The sequence below is a fragment of the Lemur catta genome, chromosome 1, assembly GCF_020740605.2.
Source record: "Lemur catta isolate mLemCat1 chromosome 1, mLemCat1.pri, whole genome shotgun sequence".
In the NCBI taxonomy this organism is placed as follows: Eukaryota; Metazoa; Chordata; class Mammalia; order Primates; family Lemuridae; genus Lemur; species Lemur catta.
Genome location: NC_059128.1, coordinates 148,114,011 through 148,139,947, shown reverse-complemented (window position 1 = coordinate 148,139,947; position 25,937 = coordinate 148,114,011). Strand labels below are relative to the sequence as shown.

The window sequence follows — 25,937 nt, the reverse complement described above, 5'->3', positions numbered from 1 at the left end:
CTCAGACATATTCTCCCCCTCCCTCTGAAAACTTGCTCCCAGAAATAACCATTAGAAAGATAGTCTCAATGAAGGGGTGGGTGGTATAAGGGAAAAAGGAAAGGAGGAAAGATTAAAGGCCAGTTAGAAAGCTTGGCCCTGACCCTTTTCCCCTCTCTTTGCCACCAGACACGTTAGCTAAAAGCTCACCCTGATAAGAGTGAAGTGTCTTGTTTTATGTTTAGTCATCATTCTGGCTGCTGTGTGGAGAATAGATTGGACAGAATAAGAAAGGAAACAGGGAGATTGGCTAGGAAACTTTAAGATTAGTCCACATGAAAGAGTGGTAGCTTTGATGAGCTGTTTGGCAGTGGTGGAGATGGACAGAAGGGACATACCTAAAACATATTTGAAACTTGGCAAACCTGTTTCTAATCAGCAGTTTACCAGAGATATTAATTTGTCTAACTGATATATAGTTATCTTAATAAGAAATAGTATTTTAAGAAATACATTGGTTTCCTGAGCAAATGTTGGTTTATTTTTAGCCAGTAAATAGTTCATAAATATTTTTCTGTGGTAGAGGGTATGAGTTTTTATTCAAAGTTTTATTTTTTATTTTATTTATTTATTTTTTAGAGACAGGGTCTCACTCTGTTGCCTGAGCTAGAGGGCAGTGGTGTCATCATAGCTCACCTCAACCTCAAACTCCTGGACTCAGGTGATCCTCCTACCTCAGACTCCTGAGTAGCTAGGACTACAAGTGCACATCACCACACCTGGCTAATTTTTCTGTTTTTTTGTAGAGACAGGATCTTGCTTGTGCTCAGGCTGGTCTTGAATTCCTAGCTTCAAGTGATCCTACCACCTTGGCCTCCCAGAGTGCTGGGATTACAGGTGTGAGCCACTGTGCCTGGCCTATTTTTTATTTTTTTATTTTTACTTATTTTACATATTATTTATTTTAGAGATGGAGTTTTGCTATGTTGCCCAGGCTGGTCTTGAACTCCTGGGCTCAAACCGTCCTCCCACCTCGGTCTCCCGAGTAGCTGGGACTATAGATGTGTACTACCATGCCCAGCTGGTCATAGTTTTTTCATTGCATATATTTTAGCTCCTGGTTTATACATTAAAGAACTATGTTTATTAACTTTAAAATAGTTGATTGATTTGTGGGCCACTCAAAGTAAGCATTAATAATTGTTATATACTCTTAAATTAGTTATAGTAACATAAATGCATGTGATATTTAGCACTGATAATTATTAATTTTGCTTTGTTTTTTAGATATTATGATCAGATTTGTTCCATTGAACCCAAATTTCCATTTTCTGAAAATCAGGTAAGTCATTAATTTTGTTGTAAAGTTGTATGCTACTGGCAAGTCACCCATTTTCTTCCACTAATGGTATCATTTTATTAAAATAAGTTATGCTTCTTCACTGTCTTGAGGTTTTTATGAGATAGTTTTATGTAAGTTAGAAGTTTTTAGGTAAGTTTCATAGAATCTATGTCCTTCTGAAGGAGAAAGAGTCTCCTGGAATTCTATTCATGTCATTCTTCAGACTTGTGGGGTTCATACAGGGAATTGGACTGCATTTTTTTTTGGACTGTACTTTATATCAATAGGATCTTTTGACTGATTAATCTGCTGTGTCCTTCCCCTTGACTTTGACAGAATTAAGGAAACTGCATAATTCACGAAATACTAGTCTTAGTGTATGTGCTTTAAAAATTATTGGCACAAATTACATTTGCATTTAAAAGTTGCAAATGCTGTTATGATTGGATGTTACACTATAAGAATGCCATTTTTATTTTCTGTTAAAGGCTAGATGTTGAAAATGTTGATAATTTCTTATAGTTTCATTTTGGAGACTTGATAAAAGTTTTGAAATTGATACTTTTAAATTCAAAAATATTATAGTTAAAATACTTTAAACATTTTTGTACTAAAGTTTTTACAGGTCAAATAATTATATGTTGAGATTTGCTTTAAAATATACCAGGAAGCCATTCGAGGTAGCTCATGCCTGTAATCCTAGCACTCTGGGAGGCCTAGGTGGGAGGATTGCTTAAGCTCAGGAATTTGAGACCAGCCTGAGCAACAGTGAGACCCTGTCTCTACTAAAAATAGTAAAAATTAGCCGGGTGTGGTGGTGCATACCTTTAGTCCCAGCTACTCGGGAGGCTGAGGCAAGAGGATCGCTTGAGCCCAGGAGTTTGAGGTTGCTGTGAGCTAGGCTGACACCATGGCACACTAGCCTGGGGGACAGAGTGAGACTCTTGTCTCAAAAAAAAAAAAAAAAAAAAAAATACCAGGAAAAAAAGTATGTGTGAATGGCTAGGTGTGTGAGGGCAGAGAAAGTTGAGGGGTAGATAAATCAAGAAGGACAAAAGGCTAAAACTGCTGATGGGTATGTAGGAGTCATTCTTTTTATTCTCTTTAGTTTTGTGTATGTTTGAAAATTTTCCTATTCCAGCGTTAAAAAGTTTTTGTTGGACTGCAATAAATAATTTAAATGAGGCTAAGTTCTTTTTAACTTTCATATGTGGTATATTTATTTTAGAAGCAGAGATACAGTTTTTTTATAAAGTAAAATTTTTATTCATGTATAGCATACATAGGGAAAAGTGAAGAAATCATGTGTATAGCTTGAACCTTCCCAAAGTGAATATGCATTTATAACCACCACCCAGATCAAGAAATAAAATATTATCTTATCCTATCCCCCTGACATAAACATTCTCCTACTTTTGTCATCATGGAATAGTTGTTTTTAATCTTCTGGAAAATCTGTAGTACTTAATTTATTGTCTTTCCTTCTCTTGGGTTATTTTATAAGCATTTTATTAACTTGTTCTATTAAAGCCATTTTGTGTTTGTGAAGATGAATAAGATAATGTTTATGATTACTGAGGCAGAATGACCATTTGAAATATCCCACCACCAGTATTTTACTTCTTAAAAAAAAAAAAATTATGGTCTAGGAGAAGAAAAAGGAGTTTGTTAGACGAGATAATGTTTTAGATAGGTTGAGCTTTTTTGTCCTTTTCCTGATTGTGGATTTTTCTTCAAAAGAAACTTAATATTTAATGAGATCCAGGAAGGTAACATAATTTTCTGTTTTCTCTCATTCTCTCCAGATCTGCTTGACATTTACCTGGAAGGATGCTTTCGATAAAGGTTCACTTTTTGGAGGATCTGTGAAATTGGGTATGTAAATAATAGGAAACTTGGTCTAAATTACTTTGCATTGTCTTTGGTTTTTAAGTTTGCTCTCCTAATGACCCTTTGTAAATACTAAAATATTTTACATCTCATTTCTTTTTAACTTCAACTTTCATTGCAATTTTGAAATATTTGTAGAGAGCCTATACCTTGCCAGGCACTGTCCTAGTTATAAAAATGAGTAAGATAGTTGTATTTAATCTGGTTGGGAAAACAGTTGATCATTCTAAAATGTAATATAGTACTATATCAGCCTGTGAATGAACTCATGAGAGCATAGATGAGGAAGAAGTTAATTCTACTTGTTGAAAGCAAGTAGTGTTTGAGTTAGGCCTTGAAGGATGAATTTGTTTTTTCCACGTAGAAAATATTATTGGTACAATGTCATAACCAAAGGTCAGAAGGGCAAAGGCTTTTTGATCTACTAACCTGAGCAAGATAACCTCTCTGTGCCTTAATTTTCTCGTCTGTGAAGTGGGGTTAAATGCTATTTATCTCATTGGAATCTTAAGTGTATTAATGAGTGAATACATGTAAAGTCCTTAGAACAGTGCTCAGTAAGTATCAACAGCAATGAATAATAATGTATAATGTAATATAACATATGTATATTATATATACTATATAAGGCATACTTATATAAGGTATATACTTGTATATGTCTTATATAGCATATATTATAGTGTTTCTTGTGTAATACATATTAAGGTATACATAAACATATTTTACATACCTGATAAGAAGTATAGATATATATTGTATAGTACATACATATGATATATCTACATATATTTATTATATATCTATATCTCTTATATAAGGTGTGTATATATAAAACATGTACTTATGTATAGGTGAGAATATGGAAATATTATATAATATTATATAGTATATATTATAATAATTATGGCTTGAAACCATAGGTCGAATTGGGAATTATTGAGGGTGATGATATTGGAAAGTAGACTGTGAAGAGTTGCGAATGTTATACTCCCGAATTTGTACTCTTTCCCTCTTATATATTAATAGGTAATGTTTATTGAGTGCTTATTCTACCCAGGCACTGTAGAAGGGGCTTTACGTATATTATCTTACTGAATTCCCCGGTAGCTTAATGAGGAAAGACATTGTTATTACCAGTTGAGCAAAACGGCTGAGAAAGATGAAGTGATTTTTCTGAGGTCGTATGGTTAGGATTTAATGAAGCTGGGATATGAATCCAGGAAGCCTGACTTTAGGGACTAGAGAGAAACAGGAGACTGATGAGAGAAGATAAGGTTAGACAAGGTAGTATACGTGGGTCAGAGGAGAAAAGATGGATTTGAGAGACATTTTAGAGGTGAAATTGACTGGATTTGCTGACTGTCAGTCTGAGGGAAGAGTAGGAATTGAGGGTTGATTCTGAGATTTATAACTTGGTTTGACCTGTTGGAGATGTTTATTCCTTTCAATAGACAGGTTGAGTTGGACTTTTCTGTATTCTGTCTGGGTAGAAATTTCTCTGGCATTTGGAAATAATGGATTAAAGCACAGAAAAGGAAGAGATACAGGTTTGGGAATATCATTAGGTAATAATAAATTTATCTATTCTGGCAGATAATAGACTGAGAAAAGTGTGAAAGCCAGAGCTAGGAAATATAATATTCAGGGGAAACAGAGGAAGAGGTTCTGGGAATGAGGTTGGAAAAAAGCTTTCAGATCTTACAGGAACCAAAGAAAAATAGAGACAAGGAAGTGAATGCCAGAAGAGTTTCAAAGGTGATATATAGTCCAGTGGTTCCCAAACCTGGCTACATATTAGAATTACCTGGGGAATAATGTTAATGGTACTGATTTATCTTTAAAGATGAAGATACAGAATGCCAGATGTGCTAGGATAATAATATTTATGGGCAATGTAATAGACTGGGATATGTACCTGGTGTATAAAAAGTTTACTTTTATCTATTGCTTGGAATATATTTCATTCCTCTTGAAGCTTTCTGTTGTATAGTGGTCCAGTTGCTTCATATTTAGTCCATGACTTTTTTTTACTGCTTTGTGTGTGTGTGTTTAGAGGTTTTAATTGTTCCAATACCAGACACATTGTGTGCTTTTGTCCTTATTCTCAAGGTTTTCCAATCTATTTCTCTAGAATCTGCCTTTTCCCAAGAGACTCCCTTTATGGACTCTTGTGTTTTCTTGCTTGACTCTGAATTGCTTGCCCACTAAAGCTGCTGGGTAGCTATTATCCTTGATGGTCACTGCTCCCTTAGGTTAAAGCCATTGTTTTTTGGATAGTGTGTCTTCCTCTTTTGCTGGAATATATGCTTAAGTAACTTTTTGAGAAAAGATCTACTTTCTGAATCTCTTCTTTCTGAAAATGTCTGTATTCTGCCCTAACACAAATTTGGTTTGAAATTGTGGCACCTAAGTGCTTAGGTAAAAACTTTGGAGTCATCCCTGACTCTGTCTCACTTCATTCCCTATATCCAATTAATTCATCGACAAACCCTATTAGATTTTCCTTTAAAGTATATTCAAAATTGAGTTACTTCTTAGCACCTCCACTGCTGCCATTCTGATCTGAGCCACCATCACCTCTTAGCATCTTACTGCAGCAGTTACCTGTCTGATCTCCTGCTTCCACCAGTCTGTTATTCCTTATGGTCTGTTTTCCACAATGGAGGCCGAGTGATTCTCTGTTGAAAACTCTTTTATTTTTTATTTTTATTTTTTGAGACAGGTTCTTGCTCTGTCACTCAGGCTCTAGAGTGCAGTGGCATGATCGTAGCTCGCTGCAGCCTTGAACACCTGGGCTCAAGTGATCTTCCTGTCTCAGTCTCCCCAAGTAGCTGAGACTAAGGTGCACATCATTACACACGGCTAATTTGTTTTTTGTTTTTTTTTTTAGAAACAGGGTCTCACTCCATTGCCCAGGCTGGAGTGCGTGCAGTGGCATAATCACAGCTCACCATAAACTCACCGTAAACTCCAGGGCTCAGGTGATCCTCCTGCTTCAGCTTCCTGAGTAGCTAGGACTAGAGGTGTGTGCCACCATGCCTCATTAATTTTTTAAATTTTTTGTAGAGATGGGGTCTTGCTCTGTTGCCCAGGCTGGTTGTGAATTTCTGGCTTCAAGCAATCCTTCTGCCTCAGCCTCCCAAAATGCTGGGATTACAGGTGTGAGCCACCATGCCTGGCAAAATTAATTAAAATTATATTTCTTCAGAACTTGAAGGCATTGTTCTTCCCATGCCTTTTAGTGTCCAGTGTTACTGATGAAGTCTGATTTTTGTTCTTTTGTAGGTGACCTATTTCTTTTCTCTTGGGGAGATTCTTACAGTGTTTCTTTATTCTTTGTGTTTAGAAATCTCAAAAGACCTAATCAGATCTCATTTTATTCTTTGTGTAAGACATTTGTTGTTGGCCCTTTTCGTTTGAACACTCGTATTTCCCTTCAGTGCTGGGAAATTTTCTTCTATTCCTTTGAAAATTTTCTTGTCTCTTTTTTCTCTCCTCTCTTTGGAATACTTTATTAGTTGGATGTTCTGAGTTATTCACTCATAATTCTTAATATTTTTCATTTCTTTCATTTTATGTTCTATTATTTGGGAGGCTGCCTAGATATTTTCTAACACTTCTTTTGAAAAATTTTGGTGATCAAGTTTTTAATTTCCAGGAGCTTTTTCTTATTCACTAATTTTTGAAAATTAATATCCTGTTTTTGTTTATGGATGTACCTTTGAATCTCTTTAAGGATGCTGATTATGATGTCTGGAATATTATCTTTTATTACTGGAATTATCTTTATTTACTTTCATCTCAGTTTTTCAGTTTACCTTGATCTTCCTTGATTTTGCTGCAAGCTTTCTTCAGATCCTGGTTATTCTAGATTTTCCATGTATTAATATTTATTTAAGAAACTAGGTCAGAGGAGCTGGTGTTTCTATCTGCTTCACTTTAGACTGAGAAGGCTAGAATTGGTTTGGAAGCAAGTTGAAAACTGGTCATTATTCCAAGAGAGGCTCCTACAACACTGTAACAAGGAAGGCTTTACTTTTTGGCACTACTCTGTAGCACAAACATTCAGCTCTAGTCTTGTTCTGGTTCTCCTAGATGGTTTGTTCAGTGGTTTTTGTAAGGAGCCTTTCTTTGCCTGGTGGTCAATGCCTGACCCATTATGCAAGAACTTGAATTCCACTGTGATTGAATACTATGAGTAATAGGGAACTATTGTATATTCTTTTTTTTTAAATTTACTTTTGATTCTGATAAAATATCTGTAATATACCATCTTAACCATATTTAAGTATATACTTTAGTGATTTTGAATATATTCACATTATTGTACAAACATTACCACCGTCATCTCTAGAATTCTTTTTCATTTACAAAACTGAAACTCTACCCATTAAATGATAATTTCCCATTCTTCCCTTCTTATCAGCCCCTGGCAAACCACCATTCTACTTTCTGTCTCTGACTTTAATTATTCCAGGTATTTCATATAAGTAGAATCATATAGTATTTGCCTTTTTTCAAAAATTGTTTCAAGAAACACATGACATAAAATTTATTAACCATTTTTAAGCGTACAGTTCAGTAGTATTAGGTGTATTCACATTGTTGTGAAATAGATCTCCAGAACTTTTTCATCTTGCAAATCTGAAACTTTATGCTCATTAAACAATAACCCTGTTCACCCCCAGTCCCTGTAACCACCATTCATTCTGCTTTCTGTTTTATGAATTTGACTATTCTAGGTACTTCATATAAGTGGAATCATGTACTATTTGTCTTTTCGTGACTCGCTTGTTTCACTTAGCCTAATGTCCTCAAGGTTCATCCATGTTATACCTTCTTTTTTGGGTTGAATAATATTCTGTTGTATGTATATACCACATTTTCTTTATCCATTTTGTCTAAGTTGTCAATTGATAGACACTTGGATTGCTTTCACTTTTTGGCTATTACGAATAATGCTGGTATGAACATGGGAGTACATGTATCTCTTTGAGACTACTTTCAGTTCTTTTGAGTATATACCCAAAAGTGGAATTGTTGGATTATATGGTAATTTTATTTTTAATTTTTTGAGGACTTACCTTATGCCATATTGTTTTGTGCCATTTTACATTCCCATTAGCAGTGAACAAGGGTTCCAGTTTCTTTTTTATCTTAATTTGAGACTGGGTCTCGCTCTGTTGCCCAGACTGGAGTGTAGTGGTGTGATCACAGCAGCTCACTGTAGCCTCAAACTCCCAGGCTCGCGTGATCCTCCTGCCTCAGCCTCCCTAGTAGCTAGGACTACAGGTGTATGCCACTATGCCTGGCTGATTTTTTGTTTATTTTTTTGTAGAGATAGGGTCTTGCTGTGTTGGCCATGCTGGTTTTGAACTCCTGGACTCCAGTGATCCTCCTGCCTTGGCCTCCCAAAATGCTAGGATTACAGGCATGAGCCACTGCACCTGGCCCAATTTTTCTGTGCTGTCAACATTTGTTATTTTCTGTTTTTTTTTTTTTTTTTTTTTTATAGTAACATACATAGTGTCTTGATGGATGTGAGGTGTGTAGATTCTTCATCAGAGTCACATTTTAGCTAAACTGATTTGCTAGCCCTTTGAGAAACATATTGACATGAGAAAGAGAAGCATGGAAGCCTAGCTAGGAGGTTACATTGACTTAGGTTTGCAGTAATGAAGAACTGGATTAAATGATGTAATTTTGAGAGGTGGTGGAAAAATGGAAAGAATTTATTTAAATTTAAGAAATTAAATGAGAAATGACGTGAGAATGATTTTATATTTTGAACCTGAACATAAAAATGTGGAAGTAAAGGGAAGGAGAGGAAGAATAATTTGTTGATCTTTAGAGTTTTAAATGTTGGGGAATATTGTTGTACAAATAAATGCCTGATAGGGCAGCTTGAAATATGGGAGCATATGATAGATGAGAAAACAGGTCTGGAAACTTGTTTTTGTGAGAGCCATTGGGATAGAAGTCATAGTATTTTCCTTCGAAACATTCATTTCTTTTAGAAAAAAATAATCTGATAAATTTTTCCTTCTCAATTTTTTGCAGCTCTTGCAAGCTTAGGATATGAAAAGAGCTGTGTGTTGTTCAATTGTGCAGCTTTAGCTAGCCAGATTGCAGCAGAGCAGAACCTGGATAATGATGAAGGATTGAAAACCGCTGCTAAGCATTACCAGGTATGCAGAAAAGTAGTTTATACATGATGATCAACACTAATTTGGATTCAATGGAAAATAATTTGAATTTAGATTTGTAGATGCTTCTTTATACAACAGATGTTTTCTTGAAAAGTAATGTACTTTTTAAATGAATTGATTCTTAAGGTTGAAGGCCTTAGATAAAGTGCCTATAGACCAGGTCTATTTTTCCTCATCATTTTATACCAAGCACCTAGCACAGTGCCTGGCACATAATAGAGGCTCAGTAAATGTTGGCTGAACAAATGATTAAATGTATGAGATTAAATCTCAGACATTTATGGTAAATCCCTTTTAAATCAATGATAAAAATTTGTACATTATTTTTATTTTCTTAGAGTAAAACACACCTAAGATTTTACTGGTGCCATAAAAATTAAGACCTATTCGCAAGAAAATAAAAGTTTAACTTTGAGACTTGTGGAGAGGTCATGTTTAAATGTGGTCATGTTCTTAAGTCGGCCAAACCTATATTTTAGGGACTAATCATTTACTAATGTGGCATGTTATTTTGTGGCAGTTGGTTATTATTTACTCAGCTTTTATTTTTTTGTTTCAGTTAAAAGAACAGTAAATGATCATTGTTAAGTAATGTCATATAATCATGTGTTCATATTTTATATTACAGTTTACAAAGTATTTCCATGTATATTATTTAACTCTCGGATAAACCTTGTGATGTGTGTCATGTAATGCCATTCCCATTTTTCAGATGAGACTAAAGGTCAGAAGTATTAATAATGCAGTCCATTTGGGTTTCAGGTGTTCTGATTCCAAATTTCACGTCATTGCAAGTGGTCCTTCCACTGTCTCCATGAAATTTGCTTGTCTTGGAAGTAGAGTCTGATGTTTCCCATTGTTTAAGTTCAGGAGAGAGGTGAGGGGTACTGTTCTGGGAAAGTGAAAGGAAGATATACTTTAAACAAACAACGTGCTCAGAATTGTGGTTTGCCATGCAATTTTGGATGGGCATAGATGACAAACGTTATGTACACATGCGATTTCTGTTTGAGGCCATAAATGGCAGACAAATATTTTAAAACGAGAAAATGCAGTAATATTTTATTTACCTTTCTGTTAACTGTAACTCAGTTAATTGGCATGGGAGATCTCAGAGGTCATTCTGAATTATTGAGGAAACATTCCATTCTTTGAGTGTTCACAGCAGGTCACCTGGTATCGTGGAAAGAGAGCTGGTGGTATTCCACCTGGGTCCTTGTCTGTGCTGCTTGCCACCAGAAGCTTTGTGCGCCTAGACAAGTTCTTTACTCTCTCTAGGCTTCCAGTTCCTCTTCTGTAAATGAGAGACTCAGATCCCTTGCTGTCCTAGTATATGATTCTCTTAGTTTACTAAACAAGGTCAGCTGGTCATTCCTTGCAGATACTCTAGTTTTACAATACTTCATGACTACAGAAAACATGATGTTCATTTCAATACATTTAACTTTGAGTTATCTCTGTGTAGACTACTTATCTAATCCATGATACCTCTTAATTCCAGACTGACTACTACTTCTTTTTTCTTGTATCATTTGTTTCATAAAAGCAAAGTTATTTTAGTATTAACTCAACAAAATATAATTGGGATGAAAGATGAAATGGGGAGAATTTCACTAGGGAGTTTTGAAGGCCAAACAGAAGTTGTTAGCAATGGATAGTAATGCTGTTTCTCAGAAGACTAAGTGTATTTACTGTTTGGGGTTTCACCTAAGGTACAGCATGTTTAATTATTTGAACAATGAATTTGTTTAGGACCAAAGCAAGAGCATTTCAGTAAAACATTATCTCTGCCTCTATTTTCATGTTAGTTTTGAGGTAATGTATCTAAAATATAAGCTTAATCAATGTCTCATTTATTGTGTTTTCCCCTGTAAATTACTTTTAATCTTTGTTAAATCTCTTATTACTCTATAGAGTTTTGGAAGGATATCTATTGTCTGTAGGTCAGATGTTTTTGATCAGTTTGCAACAATATAAAAGTGTAAATATAGTAATTTCACTGAGTTCACATTTGAAATGATTTTCGTGTGTAGCAGTAGAAAATTAAATCTTGCCAAGTTCCTATAGATTTTAAAGAAATTTTTTTTCCCTCCTCTAGTTTGCTAGTGGTGCCTTTTTACATATTAAAGAGACGGTTTTATCTGCCTTAAGTCGAGAGCCTACCGTGGACATATCTCCAGATACTGTTGGGACCCTTAGTCTTATTATGCTGGCACAGGCCCAAGAAGTATTTTTTTTAAAAGCTACAAGAGGTAACTCAAATTTGTTCTCCATTTTGTTGCATGTGAAAAGAAGTGATAGGCTTTTAAACTAAGAATGTGATTAGAATATAACATGCTCAATGTAAAGCTTTCCTTAATTGTTACATGGATTATTGAAAATTTTCAGACCTCCTTTTCTGAACTTGAATGTAGGTTGTGTTTGAAGTCTTAGGAAATAGTTAGCTATTGTCTTTAAACATTGAATTCTGGAATGGTACTTATATATGTTTGTAATATGTCAGACATTTTTTTCAGCAAATATTTATTGGGTACTTACTGTGTGCCAGTTACTGTTACAGTTTCTAGATAAAGTTAGCAGACAAGCAAGGTTCTTGTTTTTAGGAAGCATACATTTTAGCGTGGGGGAGATAATAAGCAAGAAATAAGTAGCCAGGGTAATTTCAGAGAGAAGTAATTGCTATGAAAAAATTTTGAGAATGGATTATGTGATAGTGACTGGTGATATGACTATGGGGTAGGGATGTAGTAGGAGTCATGCTAATTTTATTAATAGATTCATTAGTCAAGAAGGCTTTCTTTGAGGAGGTCCTGTTTAAACTTGACCTAAATGACAAGAAGGGGTCATCCAGGCAGAAGAGTCTTTGGCCCTGTGAATGAGGGAATAAGAACAATTCTTACAAGGTATATAAGTTAGTATGAGAGATTGGAATATGCGCTGTATATGTAAGTACAGAGAAACTGAAAACAAGAGAGCAGTCATTATGTGGAAGAGATACAAACTAGAATAATTTTTTCTTTTAAAATAATAGCTTATATTGAGATAGAATTCATATACACTAAAATTCACCATTTTAAAGTATACAATTCAGGGTTTTTAGTATATTCACAGAGTTTTGTAGCCATCACCACTGTCTTAGTTTAGAACATTATGTTCACCCCAACTATTAGCAGTCAATCCTCATTCCCACCTTCCCCCAGCTGCTGGCAACCATTAATCTAATTTCTGTTTCCTTGAATTTGCCTATGGAATAACTAAGTTTTATGCAGAAGACTTGATTTCATCAGTAAGGACTTTTTAAAATAAATGTACAAACTTGTGATCTCAGTGTTTATACTGAGTCATAAAAGATTATCTCATATTTATTTTAATTATAACGGTCAATTTAATATTTTATTCCAGATAAGATGAAAGATGCCATCATAGCTAAATTGGCCAATCAGGCTGCAGATTATTTTGGTGATGCTTTCAAACAGTGTCAGTACAAAGATACTCTCCCCAAGGTCAGTTATTGTTTTTTATAAACACTTGGTGGTTTTGCATGTGGAAGTATTTAGACATTTTTGTGTACAAGAAGCAAGTTGAAAATTATGTACTATAAAGAAATTTGAAATTTTATTAGAGGCATTAGAAGAATGTATTTGTAGAAGTAGTTTTCTAAATTTAAGATGCATGAACAGTTCTTTTATTTCTAGGGGATGCTTTTGTCTTTACCCTTTACTAAACTTGTTTTTCCAAGCTAAACTCTTTCTGGAACACTTTGACCATCTGTTTTCAATAATTTTATCAGATCAAGGCATTATGTAGTTCTAAATCATTGGTGATTTGGTACAAGCATGTATATACTTGAGCATGTTGATTATTTACACTTTTAATTATTGTCCTGTTTTCTTAAAGATGAGTCTTAAAGCGCAAAAACAGACATAAAGGAAAAAGGAAAAGAAAACTTAAATTCATCCGATACTTTGTTTAGAATTAAATTTTGCCAACAGGGATAGAAAATTGGGCTGCTAATGAACAGCTAAGGAAAAGCAACCGTCTTAAACCACATATCACAGGAAGTATTGTTTTAATGTAAACTTTTCTGAAGTGGCAATTGAGAAGACTGTTCAGTGATGATCATTTGTAAATGGCAAAGCAGATGACTAGACTAGCAAGTAAATTTGGAATGATTAAAAAAGAAAACTTAGAGTGAAATACATGTTTCAACTACTTTCCTTCAGAAATGTTCAAGGAATTAGTTTCATCTATATTGATAGTGTATGATATTTCTTACAAGATTTTTTTGTAGAGGAGTTTATTGATTCAGAAATCTTTGTGTGTTACAAAATTGGAGACAACTTTGGGGTGAAGTAAAAATGCACATAAGTGCATCAACAGTACATGTTAGAAAATGAACAATAAGGAATTAATGTGAAGATTCCTGAGGATTTAAAATATACCAAGAGCCTAATAGAAATTTGTCCAGGACTCTTGGGTATTAATAGCCTTACTCTTAAAAAAGAGACTTGGGATCTCCTCTCATCTTTTTTTCATCTGAAAGACTTCATGTTCAGCTGCACAGTGTACCGTTACATCCCGTTGGGCCATTAGTTCAGTCCTGTCACCGAGAGAAGAATGTCACCTACAAAGACTTGGAAGCTACCTCTGCAGCATTCCTGGTATTCCTTGAAAATCTGTTTAAGTACCAATTTGCTCCAGCCTTACCTTGAGAACTGGCATGAGTGCAGTTTGAGATTTAGATGTCGTTTATTTTTCCCTTTTTGCTAATAAAGCTCATAAGGTATTTTCATATTCTAGTTATAAAACTGGAATATCTGCAAGTAGTGATCCAGGAAGCTAGGAAATTATTCACTTGGAGACAGGAAAGCATACAAGGTAGTAATTCAGTTTTTGATTTTCTTATATTTTTGTCTAGACAGTGATTGTCTAGTATATTTCTTGGATTTTTTATATCTTGTACTTCCTTAACAATGAGGTTGCAAAGTACGATTTGGCATTTTAGAAGAGCCTTTACTGATATAACTGCTTTTCTGGTTCATGTCTTTGGATCTTTTAAAATTAATTTAGACTGGTATTGTTTTCAAAACAAATTAGCACAAAAAGACACTCTTATATCATTAGTCATAAATTTAGTGCATTTGTCTGTGATGTGTTTTTGAGGATGTGATACTGAAGTGTTAGTGTTTATATAACACTAAATCATATTTATATGGCTAAAAACATCTTTATTAGAACTCTCTTAGGATATGAATTAAAGTGAGAACTTACTTTATTGTCTTTTATCTTTTAAACATGATGAAACAGTCAGCTATAGAGCAATTTCACTAGTATATGTGAGTAGTGATGGTTTAGTTAACTCTAAGGGCTGGGTAAGGACTCATAAGAAAGCTTCTAAAGCCCTATGCTTGATATTCCTATGTGAATATTCATTCTACTTCTCTTTCTAATAATGCATGCTTTTCTTTCTTCCTTGTAAACAAAATGTTGACTTCATGGCTCAATTAAAGAGAATTATAAAAACCTAAATTGGATTCAATTAATAGCTTTAGAAAACCTTAATTTTAATTGGAACAAAACAAAATTGAATTCATAGACTGAAATCCGTGTAAAATCATGTGGTCTTCTCTGTTTACACCTAATGACTAACCTATCTCTAAATCATTAATTGGGTGATTCTAATTTCTGTCTCCTTTTCCTTTTTCTTCCTGCATCCCATGTTGTCTGTGGTGGTTTGTCTGGTTGGACTCTCCCCTGGTCAGTATTTTTATTTCCAGGAGGTGTTCCCTGTCTTGGCTGCAAAGCACTGTATCATGCAGGCCAATGCTGAGTACCACCAGTCTATTTTGGCAAAACAGCAGAAGAAATTTGGAGAAGAGATTGCAAGGTTACAGGTGAGTCTTTTCATGATAAATATTTAAGTAACTTGGATCTCCATTTTTTTCCCTAGTGAGATTCCCAACTGATCTTTATTTCAGGGTTTTCAAGTCTGTTCCATTGGTCTACGTGACTACTTTTATGCCAGTACTATGCTGTTTTGGTTACTATTACTTTGTAGCATAATTTGAAGTCAGTTAATGTAATGCCTCCAGATTTGTTCTTTTTGCTTAGGATTGCTTTGGCTATTTATCTTTTATTTTTTTGGTTCTACACAAATTTTAGGGTTGTTGTTTCTAATTGTGTGAAAAATGAAGTTGGTATTTTGATAGGAATTGCATTGAATCTGTGGATTACTTTGTATAGCGTGGACTTTTTAGCAATATTGCTTCTTCCAATCCATGAGCATAGGATGCTTTTCCGTTTGTGTTATCTACGATTTTTTTCATTGGTGTTTTGTAGTTCTTTTTGTAGAGATCTTTCACTTTTTTGGTTAAGTATATTATAAGGTATTTTATTATTTTTTTCTAGCTATGTAAATGGGATTAAGTTCTTTATTTGATTTTTGGCTTGCTTGTTATTAGTATTTAGAAATGCTTCTGATTTATGTATGTTGATTTTGTACCCTGAGACTTTACTGAATTCATTTATCAATTCTAGGAGTCTTTTGGAGGAGTCTTTAGGGTATTTAGGTATAGGATCATATAGTTGGCAAACAGGGATAGTTTGGCTTCTTTTTTTCCAATTTGTATCTCCTTTATTTCTTTCTCTTGCCTGATTGCTCTGGCTAGGACTTCTAGTACTATATTGAATAGAGTTGGTGAAAGTGGGCATCGTTGTCTTGTTCTAGTTCTTAGGGGGGATGCTTTCAGCTTTTCCCCATTCAATATGATGTTGGCTGTGGGTTTGTTACATGGCTTTTATTATTTTGAAATATGTTTCTTCTATGCCTAGTTTGTAGAGGGTTTTTATCATAAAGCAACGTTGGATTTTGTTTGAATGTTTTTTATGCATCTATTGAAATGATCATGATTTTTGATTTTAATTCTGTTTATGTGGTGAATCACATTTATTGACTTCTGTATATATTAAACCATCTTTGCATCCCTGGAATAAAACCCACTTGATCATGGTGAATTATCCTTTTTTTTTTTTTGAAACAGTGTCTCACTCTGTTACCCTGGCTAGAATGCAGTGGCGTCATCACAGCTAACTGCAACCTCAAACTCCTGGGCTCAAGCGATCCTCCTGCCTTCGCCTCCCAGAGTACTAGGATTACAGGGATGAGCACTGCACCTGGCTGTGAATTATCTTTTTGATGGGCTTTTGGATTGAGTTTGCTATTATTTTGTTGAGGATTTTTGCATCTATGTTCATCAAGGATATTGATCTGTAGTTTTCTTTTTGTTGTGTCCTTTCCTGGCTTTGGTATCAGGGTGATACTGGCTTTGTAGAATGAGTTAGGAAGGATTCCCTCCTTTTTAATGGAACAGTTTCAGTAGGATAGGTACCAGTTCTTTGTAGGTCTGGTAGAATTCGGCTGTGAATCCATCTGGTCCTGAGCTTTGTTTTTTATTTTTGGGAGATTTCTTATCACTGATTAAATCTTGCTGTACATTATTGGTCTGTCCTGGGTTTCTATTTCTTCCTAATTCAAGCTTGGGAAGTTGTGTGTTTCTCAAGATTTATCCATTTCCTCTAGATTTTCTAGTTTGTGTGCATAGAGGTGTTCTTAGTAGTCTCTGGTGATCTTTTGTATTTTTGTGGTATCACTTGTAATGTCTCCTTTTTAATTTCTGATTGAGCTTATTTGAATCTTCTCTTTTCTTTTCTTGGTTAATCTAGGTAGTGGCCTATTGATTTTGTTTATCTCTGCAAAGAACCAACTTATTGTTTCATTGATCCTTTGTATTTTTTTTTTCTTCCAATTTTGTTTAGTTCTCTGGTTTTTGTTATTTCTTGTCTTCTGCTAGCTTTTGGCTTGTTTGATCTTGTTTTTCTAGTTCCTTGAGATGTGACAGTAGGTTGTTAATTTGTAATCTTTCTGTCTTTTTGGTGTAGGCATTCAGTGCTATAAAATTCCCTCTTAGCACTGCTTTTGCTATGTTCTAGAGATTTTGATAGCTTGTGTTGCCATTGTCATTCAATTCAAAACATTTTTTTTATTTCCATCTTGATCTTGTCATTGACCCAAAGATCATTCAGCGGCATGATCTTTGTTTAATTTCTATGTATTTGTATGGTTTTGAGAGTTCCTCTTGGAATTGATTTCCAGTTTCCTTCCACCGTGGTTTGAGAAGATACCTGGTATGATTTTGACTTTTTTGAAATTTGCTGAAACTTGTTTTGTGGCTTAACATATGATTTGTCTTGGAGAATGTTCCATGTGCTGATGAGAGGAATGTATATTTTGCATTTTTTTGTGAATGTTCTGTAAATGTCTGTTAGGTCCATTTGTTCTGATGTCTCATGTAAGTTCCAGTGTTTCTTTGTTGATTTTCTACCTTGATGATCTGTCCAGTTCTGTCAGTGGAGTATTGAAGTCCCCTACTATTATTATTATGTTGCTGTTTATTTCTTTTCTTAGTTCTAATAGTATTTGTTTTATGAATCTGGGAGCTCTGGTATTAGGTGCATACTTATTTAGAATTGTTATACCTTCTTATTGAATTGATTCCTTTATCATCATATTATGACCATCTTTGTCTTTTTTTTACTATTGTTGATTTAAAGTCTGTTTAATCAGGTGTAAGAATAGCTACTCTTACTTGCTTTTGGTTTCCATTTGTGTGGAATATTTTTTTCTGCCCCTTTACCTTGAGTCTGTGAGAATCTTTATGAGTTAAATGGGTTTCTTGGAGACAGCAGATATTTGGGTTGTGTTTTTTAATTTATTCCACCAATCTTTATCTTTTACTTGGGGCGTTTAGGCCATTTGCATTCACTGTTAATATTGATAAGTGAGATACTGTTCCAGTCATGTTGATTGTTACCAGTTGCTTTTTATTCTCCCTTGTGTTACTGTTTTATAAGACCTGTGAGTTTTTACTTTTGAGTGTTTTTATACTGGTGAGTATCGATGGTTCTTTTCAGTTTTTGAAGTACTTTTGAGCATTTCTTGTAGGGCAAGTCTTGTGATGACAAATTCCCTTAGCACTTGCTTGTCTGGGAAAGACTTTATTTCTCCTTCACTTATGAAACTTAGTTTTGCAGCATACTAAATTCTTGGCTAACAGTTTTTTTTTAAGAAGATTAAAGATAGGACCCCAATCTCTTCTAGCTTGTAAGGTTTCTGTTGAGAAGTCTGCTATTAGTCTGATGGATTTTCCTTTGTAAGTTGATACAAAGGAAAACCCTTGATGTTTTCGTCTCATGGCTTGCTTTATAGGAGTTTGTCCTTCACATTGACTTTAGCCAGCCTGATGACTATGTATGTGCCTTGGTGATATCACTTTTGCAATGAATCTCACAGGTGTTCATTGACCTTCTTGTATCTGGATATCTAAATCTCTACCAAGATCAGGAAAGTTTTCCTCAGTTATTCCCTCAAGTAGGTTTTCCAGGCCATTTCCTTTTTTCTTCTCCCTCAGGGCTACCTATAATTCTTTTATTTGGGTGCTTTACAAGATTTCATATTTCTCGGAGACTTTGTTTCTCTTGATTCTTCGTTGTTTATTTTTGACGGACTAGGTTAATTTGAAAGGTTGTCTTTAAGCTCTGAAATTCTTTCTTCTGCTTAGCCTATTCTTAAAACTTTCTACTGTGTTTTGTATTTCCCTAAATGAATTTTTATTTTCTAGAAGTTCTATTTTTTTTTAATATATCTATCTCTGTAGTAAATTTTTCATTCATTTTCTGAATTATTTTTCTGGTTTCTTTGAGTTGGTTTTCCTTTTTCTGTTGGATCTCATTGAACTTCGTTACAGTCCATATTTGGAATTCTTTCTGTGTCATTTCAGTATTTCCATTTACTAGAGAGCTACTGTGATCCTTGGTGAGGGGCTCCTTTCACTCTGTTTTTTGGGATCTCTGGCGCTTTGGAGTTCTTGCACTGATTCCTTCTGATGTGGAGCAACTGTCACTTCTTGTTTTTGAATTTTATTTTGTTTGGATGGGACTTTGTTCCCCCCTCATTTTTAAGGATGTGCCTGTAGCATATGTTGGGTGCAAAGGCAATAGCTGGAAGCTGTCTTGGTCAGGCTCAGCAGTGGCTAGTGATGGTGGGGTTACCTGCAGGATTGCTGCTCATGGCTTGTCACAGCTGGAGCACTGTGGTCATGGCCACAGCAGTGCCTTCCTCCTTGTCCTGCTCATTTCATTCTTAGCCATTTTAGTATGTAACTCTAGTAGATAAAGGTTAAAAAAAATTGTACCACAGTGCCATTATCTATCCCATCTAGCAAAAATAATATTAATGTGAATAATAATTAATATTCATAATTCAACAGTATCCAAATCTGGTTTAGTTTTTCCTGATTTTTTTCTCAGGGTGTTGATTTGTTCAAATTGGATCCACACAAAGTCCTCATATTGCATTTGGTTGATATGTTTCCTAAATCTTTAATTTGTCACAGCCTCTTCCTTCCCAACTTTTATGTTGAATTTTCCTTACTCTTTCTTGTAGTGTATGTTTCTTACTATGATTTCTGTGATATGTGTTCTCCCTTTTGCTTCTTGTATAAATGTCTCAGTATTTCTTTCTTAAATCTATTTGTATTTTTCTATATTTTCTTTCTGGAGTTCTGTCAGTTCCGGTTTCACATTGTCTTGCTATCTGTCTATCATCCACTGTTCTCTGGGCCATCTATTTCTCTTTCATACTTTGTGTTCTTTTTGTACTGTGATGTGTTCTTAAGTGTTTTAGTTTATTTCAGTTTTTAGCATGCTGTTTTCATCTACTTTGTGGCAATATTTCTTTGGGTGAGCTTTCATTGTTTATTGAACAGACATACAGCTCATTTTCATTTTTTTCCTTATGATTTTGTTTTTGGTATTGCAGCAGATGAGATGCCTTTTCAGTTACTTGTGTTTAAATGAGATTGATTTTACTGGAGGTTCCTGGGTGGGGTAATGGGCCTGGGTAGCTTTCCAAGCATCATTGTGTAAGGGCTTCCATCTCAGCCCCACTTCTCTGACACTCAAAGCCTGGCCTGCTTTAGGAAGGATTCCACCTCTGTACCTGTGCTTCCCTGAATTCCTCACAGCTTTTGTATTTCAAATTGATGCATCTACTTTTAGAGTTTGTATTCTGCTGGCATTTTCTGAGTGCTCACCCCCCTTTCTTTTCCCTTCCCCACTTTTCAATCCTCCTTTTTTTCTCCTTCCCCTAGAAACCCTGCCTTTTAATTATCTACCTCTGGCTCTCAGCAGCTACCTCTTGGGTTGAGGCCCCTTAGCACTCCATTTTTCCTGTGGCCCCTTGGTGGCTTGACATGGGTTTTTCCTTTATCATCAGTTGGCTAGTGTGTTCTCATCCTGTTTGATTATTTTCAGATTTGCTTGAAGGATTAATAGTTTACACCCAGGGTGGCCCGCTCAGCACATAACTATGGTTCTAGTACCAGTTTTGCTATTTGGGAGAATAGTTGACCACATTTACAAAACAAATTGATTTACAAATTTAAAAAGAGATTTTAAATTTCCCATTTCCTAGTTTACACTAAACATGTAGCTTTTATTTTGTTTATCCTTATTTCTTTGTAGTTTTGTATTGATCTTATATGTATTCTTTTAAAATTTATTCCTGGATATTTTGACTTTCTGTTGCTAGTAACAATGGATTTATTTCCTCTGTTATCTCTTCAAATTAGTGGTTATTTGTATTTGCTATGTGGATTTTGTATCCAAACTACCTCTCTCATTATTTAGAATAGTTTGGTTGATTCTCTTAGGTTTTCCTGGTGTACAATACAAATATGTCACCTGTAAAAAACAATTTTTTCCTTTTGTTTTCTAAAGTTGATACCTCTTATTTCATTCTTTTGTCTAATTATTTTGACATATCTGTGGTCATGATCCTGGTGATCTTTCCTTTCAGTTTAGGAATCTTAACATTTTTCTACTAAGCATACCAGCTTTGGAGGTTAATATTTTTAGCGTGTTAAGGAACTGTATATCTATTTCTGTTTTACTAACACTTAAAGAATATTGAATTTTATCAAAAACTTTTTCAAGGTCTATGGAGATATTTGATTTTTTTTTAACTTAAATCTTTTCTGGAAAATTACATAAGTAGATTTTCTATTATTAAACCATTTTTGTATTCTTGTAGTTTTGGTATTTTAGACTTGTTTTATCTCCTCATCTGGTCATTTTATATACATAGGTGTTTTCTGTATGCCTGAGAATATTATATGTCTCTAATTGTAGAGTCCAGGGTTCTCCATGTCTGGTAAATAAAACTCATTAGTTTTGTTGTTCAAATCATCTATGATCTTATAGATTTTGGTCCAGCTATTACTGAGACAGGAGCGTTAAAATCTTCCACTTTGGTGAAGGGTAGACTTATCAATTTCTCATTATAATTGTTCATATAAATAGAGGCTATTAAATGGAAAATCTAAGGAGTCTTGTGTCTTTCTGGCAAATTGGCAAATATTAAAACATGTATAGAATTTATCCCTAACAATGCTTTTGGCCTTATTGTCTATTTTATCTGTTGTTACTATACCTAACACCACCTAAGTAATATAATTTGAGACTTAAATTTGTGTGAGGCATATGCTCATCATATTATAAGGCTAAACTTTAAAAAAAAATTTTCTTATTGATGCTGAAATGACAGGCTACTTTGTTGACTTTCTATGTTGTTGGGTAATGTTTTTCTTTTTTTTTTTTTTTTTTTTGAGACAGAGTCTCAGTCTGTTGCCCGGGCTAGAGTGCCGTGGTGTCAGTTTAGCTCATAGCAACCTCAAACTCCTGGGCTCAAGTGATCCTTCTGCCTCAGCCTCCTGAGTAGCTGGGACTACAGGCATGCACCACCATGCCCAGCTAATTTTTTCTATGTATTTTTAGTTGTCCAGCTAATTTCTTTCTATTTTTTTTTAGTAGAGACAGGGTCTGGCTCTTGCTCAGGCTGGTCTCGAACTCTTGGGCTCAAATGATCTGCCCGCCTCGGCCTCCCAGCATGCTAGGATTACAGGTGTGAGCCACCGCGCCCAGCCTGTTGGGTAATGTTTTTCAAATCCCCCCTTCACTGAAGGTATAGCCCTTTGAGGTTCCTGCTTTCAGGTGAGGGAGTGAAGGACGTGCATCTCAGTTCTCTGTCTTGTGTGATTTTAAGAATCTTGTGTCAGGTCTCCATGAGAGTTTTTAGTAAATTTTAATTGCCAGTTCTTTGAGTTGCAGAAATAACCTAATAGGCAGCTTTCCTCAATTTCAGTTTATACTGATTGGCCTATGGATTTCTTTTACTATCATGGTAATTCACCCATGTGTTTAAAGGGATGTCTGCTATGTATTATCCTTCAATTTTTGGCTATTTTGAGATAGGAGAATTTCCAGTTTATCCTGTCAGTCACATTGCTGGAAATGCAAGTCCTTGAAGTAAGGATTTTTTTTTTTTTTAAACCAGTGCTTGAATACTTGGTGGTGAAGAAAGAAAGAAAATGTTGTCTCTTTTTTTAAATTTTTTTTTCTTTTTAGCATGCAGCAGAATTGATTAAAACAGTGGCATCTCGCTATGATGAATATGTCAATGTGAAAGATTTTTCTGACAAAATCAGCCGTGCCCTTACTGCAGCAAAGAAGGATAATGACTTCATATATCACGATCGAGTTCCAGACCTTAAAGATCTAGAGCCTATTGGCAAAGCCACACTTGTGAAGTCTACCCCAGTCAATGTACCCATCAGCCAGAAATTTGTTGGTATGTCTGTTATTCAGATAGGCTTTAATCTTACTCATCTTTTCTCCAGTTTAATCTGTATTTTCTATCTAAAACACAAGTTGCTATTTAATGTTTTGAATATAATTTGCATTCATTTTGTTCATGAATGTGAGAATAAAAATTGTGTTGTAACTTCAGTGAAATTTTAAGAGGGAAAGTAAGTGATAATAAAACATGTATACAGCAGAGTCAGAAAACTTGAACTTGTGTGTTTGAATAATGATTAAGACTTTAGTGCTTGTTGGCTGAGTTTGGTGGCTCATGCCTGTAATCTTAGCAGGTTGATAGACTGAGGTGGATCACTTGAGCCCAGGAGTTCAAAACCAGCTTGGGTAATAGCGAGACCTCATCTCTACAAAAAATAGAAAAATTACCTGGGTGTGGTGGCACATGCCTGTAGTCCTAGCTACTGGGGAGGCTGAGGCAGGAGGATCGCTTGAGCCCAGGAGTTTGAGGCTGTAGTGAGCTATGCCAGGCAGCAGAATGAGACTCTGTCTCAGAAAAATAAACAAACAAAAAAACAACCAAAAAGACTTCAGCACTTGTAATTTTGTTAATAACATTTGTTATATTATTTAAGGTGCTGCCATTAAAAATAAACATTCATAAATATTTCTTTAAACATGCTAACTCCTGCAGTCATATTTGTATCAGATAAATAAATGTTATACCATAAATATATCTAGTATTATGAGAGCCTTTAGCTAAGATCTGAAGGATAACATTCTGTCATTGGGAAAGGATGAATTTTTAACAAACGTAAGGTGTTTACCATGTGACAGGAACTCTTTTAAGCACTTTACAAATATTACCTCATTTATTTCTTACAACAACCCCAAGAGATAGGTACTATTATTATCCCTATTTGACTGATGAGGATACTCATGCACATAGTGGTTAAGTAATTTGCCCAAGGTCACATAGTTAGGAAGTGGTAGAGCCAGAAATTAAATCCTGCCACTGTGACCTACTCAGTCAATTCAACAAAGGAACAGTGTCACCAAAGATTTTTTGAACCCAATGACAAACGCATCTTAAAATGTTAAAGAAAATTAAGTTCAAAGAAAAAACTTTTCATTGTTGTCATTGTCCATGAATATAGTGATCTAAAAATTCTCTTTATCATTGTACTTTTAATGGTGATTTAGTTTTGATCTTTAAATATTTGTAGACTGAATACTAGAAAGAAAATATGAATAGTCACTTTTACAATTTGAGTTTTTGTCTTAAAATTTTATTGTAATTTCCCTTCCTAATTTTAGATCTATTTGAGAAGATGGTTCCTGTGTCAGTGCAGCAATCTTTGGCTGCCTATAATCAGAGGAAAGCTGATTTGGTTAACAGATCAATTGCTCAAATGAGAGAAGCCACTACTTTGGCAAATGGGTAGGTAGAGCTTAACTTTCATAAATTGATCTCTAAAGTTCTAAAGTTTTCTTTGGTTATTCTTTAGTTTATGAACATCTTTAGTTTTCTGAGCTTATTTATTTATTTATTTATTTTTTTAAATTTTAATTTTTTTTTTCAGAGTATTATGGGGATACGAATGCTTTGGTTACATAAATTGCCTTTGCACTGCCCGAGTCAGAGCTACAAGCATGCCCATCCCCCAGACAGTGCCCACTGCATCCTTTAAGTGTGAATTTACCCATCCCCTCCTCCTGGGCATTCACTTTAAATTTCTCCAAAAAATGAACAATGGAAGCAGTAAATGTTAGTTCACTTGAGTCAACATGATGAACTTTTAGTTAAATGAAATTTTGCATGACCAATAGCTCATGAGGTAGCCAGCCTCCGAGATGGCCCCCAAGGATCCCCATCTCCTTGTGTTCTCATTCTTGCGCAGTCCCTTCCACGTGATCTCAGGGTTGGTCTGTGTGGCTGATGATAGAATGCAGCACAAGTCAGGGTCTGTCACGTCTGGGATTAGATTATAAAAGACACAGTAGCTTCTGTTTTGCTCTCACTCTCTTATTACTCACTGGGGGAGAGCTGACTGCCATGTTTTGAGGACACCCAGTGGCCCTGTGGCGAGGCCTTTGTGGAGAATTGAAGACTCCAGCCAAAAGTCACATGGTGAGTCTGCTTGGAGGCAGGACTTCCAGCACCAGGGAAGGTTTCAGCTTGGCGGCAACCTCATGAGAATCCCTGAGCTGGAACCACCCAGCTAAGCCATTCCTGGAGTTCTGAGCCTCAGAAACTTGGAGATAATCAGCGTCTGTTGTTTCAAGCCATTGAGTTTTGGGGTAATTTGCAACTACTCCCAATAGATAACTGAACTCTCTAAGCCTCAGTATCTAGTATACTACAATAAAGTTTTAACCAAACTATATTTTATAGGTTAAAAATATATTGGTCACAGACTTTGATGTAATTTTTAAGACCCATATTTAATATATTTATAGTTAATAGATCCATGTTTTAAAAGATTTTCTCAGTTGATTAAATTCAGATACTAAAAGATTTTTTACAGAACTAGAAATTGCTGCCTTAATATCCAATACTCAAGCAAATTGTGTATATCAAAGAAGGACTGGGCTCAACCAGAGAATCAAAATCTGGATCCACATCAGAAGAGCAAGGAAAAGAAAGCGATTCCATAGAACTAAAAGCTTCACTGTTGGCCTTTTGGCTGGGTCTCTGCAGGACATAATCTCTTATGTCACATGCTGATGGCAGGTCCAAAGCCCTGCTGTCCTCTGACTGGCTGCTTGGAGTGGCTTCCTGGGCCACCATAGTCCTCTCAGCA

At 35.2% G+C, this 25,937-nt stretch overlaps 2 protein-coding genes across 3 annotated transcripts in view; one reads left to right on the top strand and one right to left on the bottom strand.

Moving 5' to 3' along the window:
- The window catches only part of LOC123627571 (programmed cell death 6 interacting protein), a 68,938-nt gene that overhangs the window by 12,155 nt on the left and 30,846 nt on the right, over positions 1-25,937 (top strand). The window contains exons 2-9 of one of the 2 annotated variants that reach the window (XM_045537234.1): positions 1,267-1,321; positions 3,127-3,196; positions 9,275-9,402; positions 11,522-11,675; positions 12,826-12,926; positions 15,201-15,317; positions 22,945-23,167; positions 24,451-24,574. In XM_045537234.1, coding sequence (XP_045393190.1) covers positions 1,267-1,321; positions 3,127-3,196; positions 9,275-9,402; positions 11,522-11,675; positions 12,826-12,926; positions 15,201-15,317; positions 22,945-23,167; positions 24,451-24,574 — 972 coding nt within the window. Of the gene's footprint in view, positions 1-1,266; positions 1,322-3,126; positions 3,197-9,274; positions 9,403-11,521; positions 11,676-12,825; positions 12,927-15,185; positions 15,318-22,944; positions 23,168-24,450; positions 24,575-25,937 lie in introns of both variants that reach the window. The other variant, XM_045537233.1, reaches the window with a different exon arrangement.
- LOC123643125 (shieldin complex subunit 1-like) lies at positions 25,679-25,927 on the bottom strand. Its single transcript, XM_045558605.1, has one exon. It carries the CDS (start codon positions 25,922-25,924, stop codon positions 25,679-25,681), a length of 246 nt encoding a protein of 81 aa, XP_045414561.1. The 5' UTR covers positions 25,925-25,927.

Excerpts from the sequence above, each read along its gene's own strand:
- LOC123643125 (XM_045558605.1), bottom strand. The coding sequence starts at position 25,924 with ATGGTGGCCCAGGAAGCCACTCCAAGCAGCCAGTCAGAGGACAGCAGG.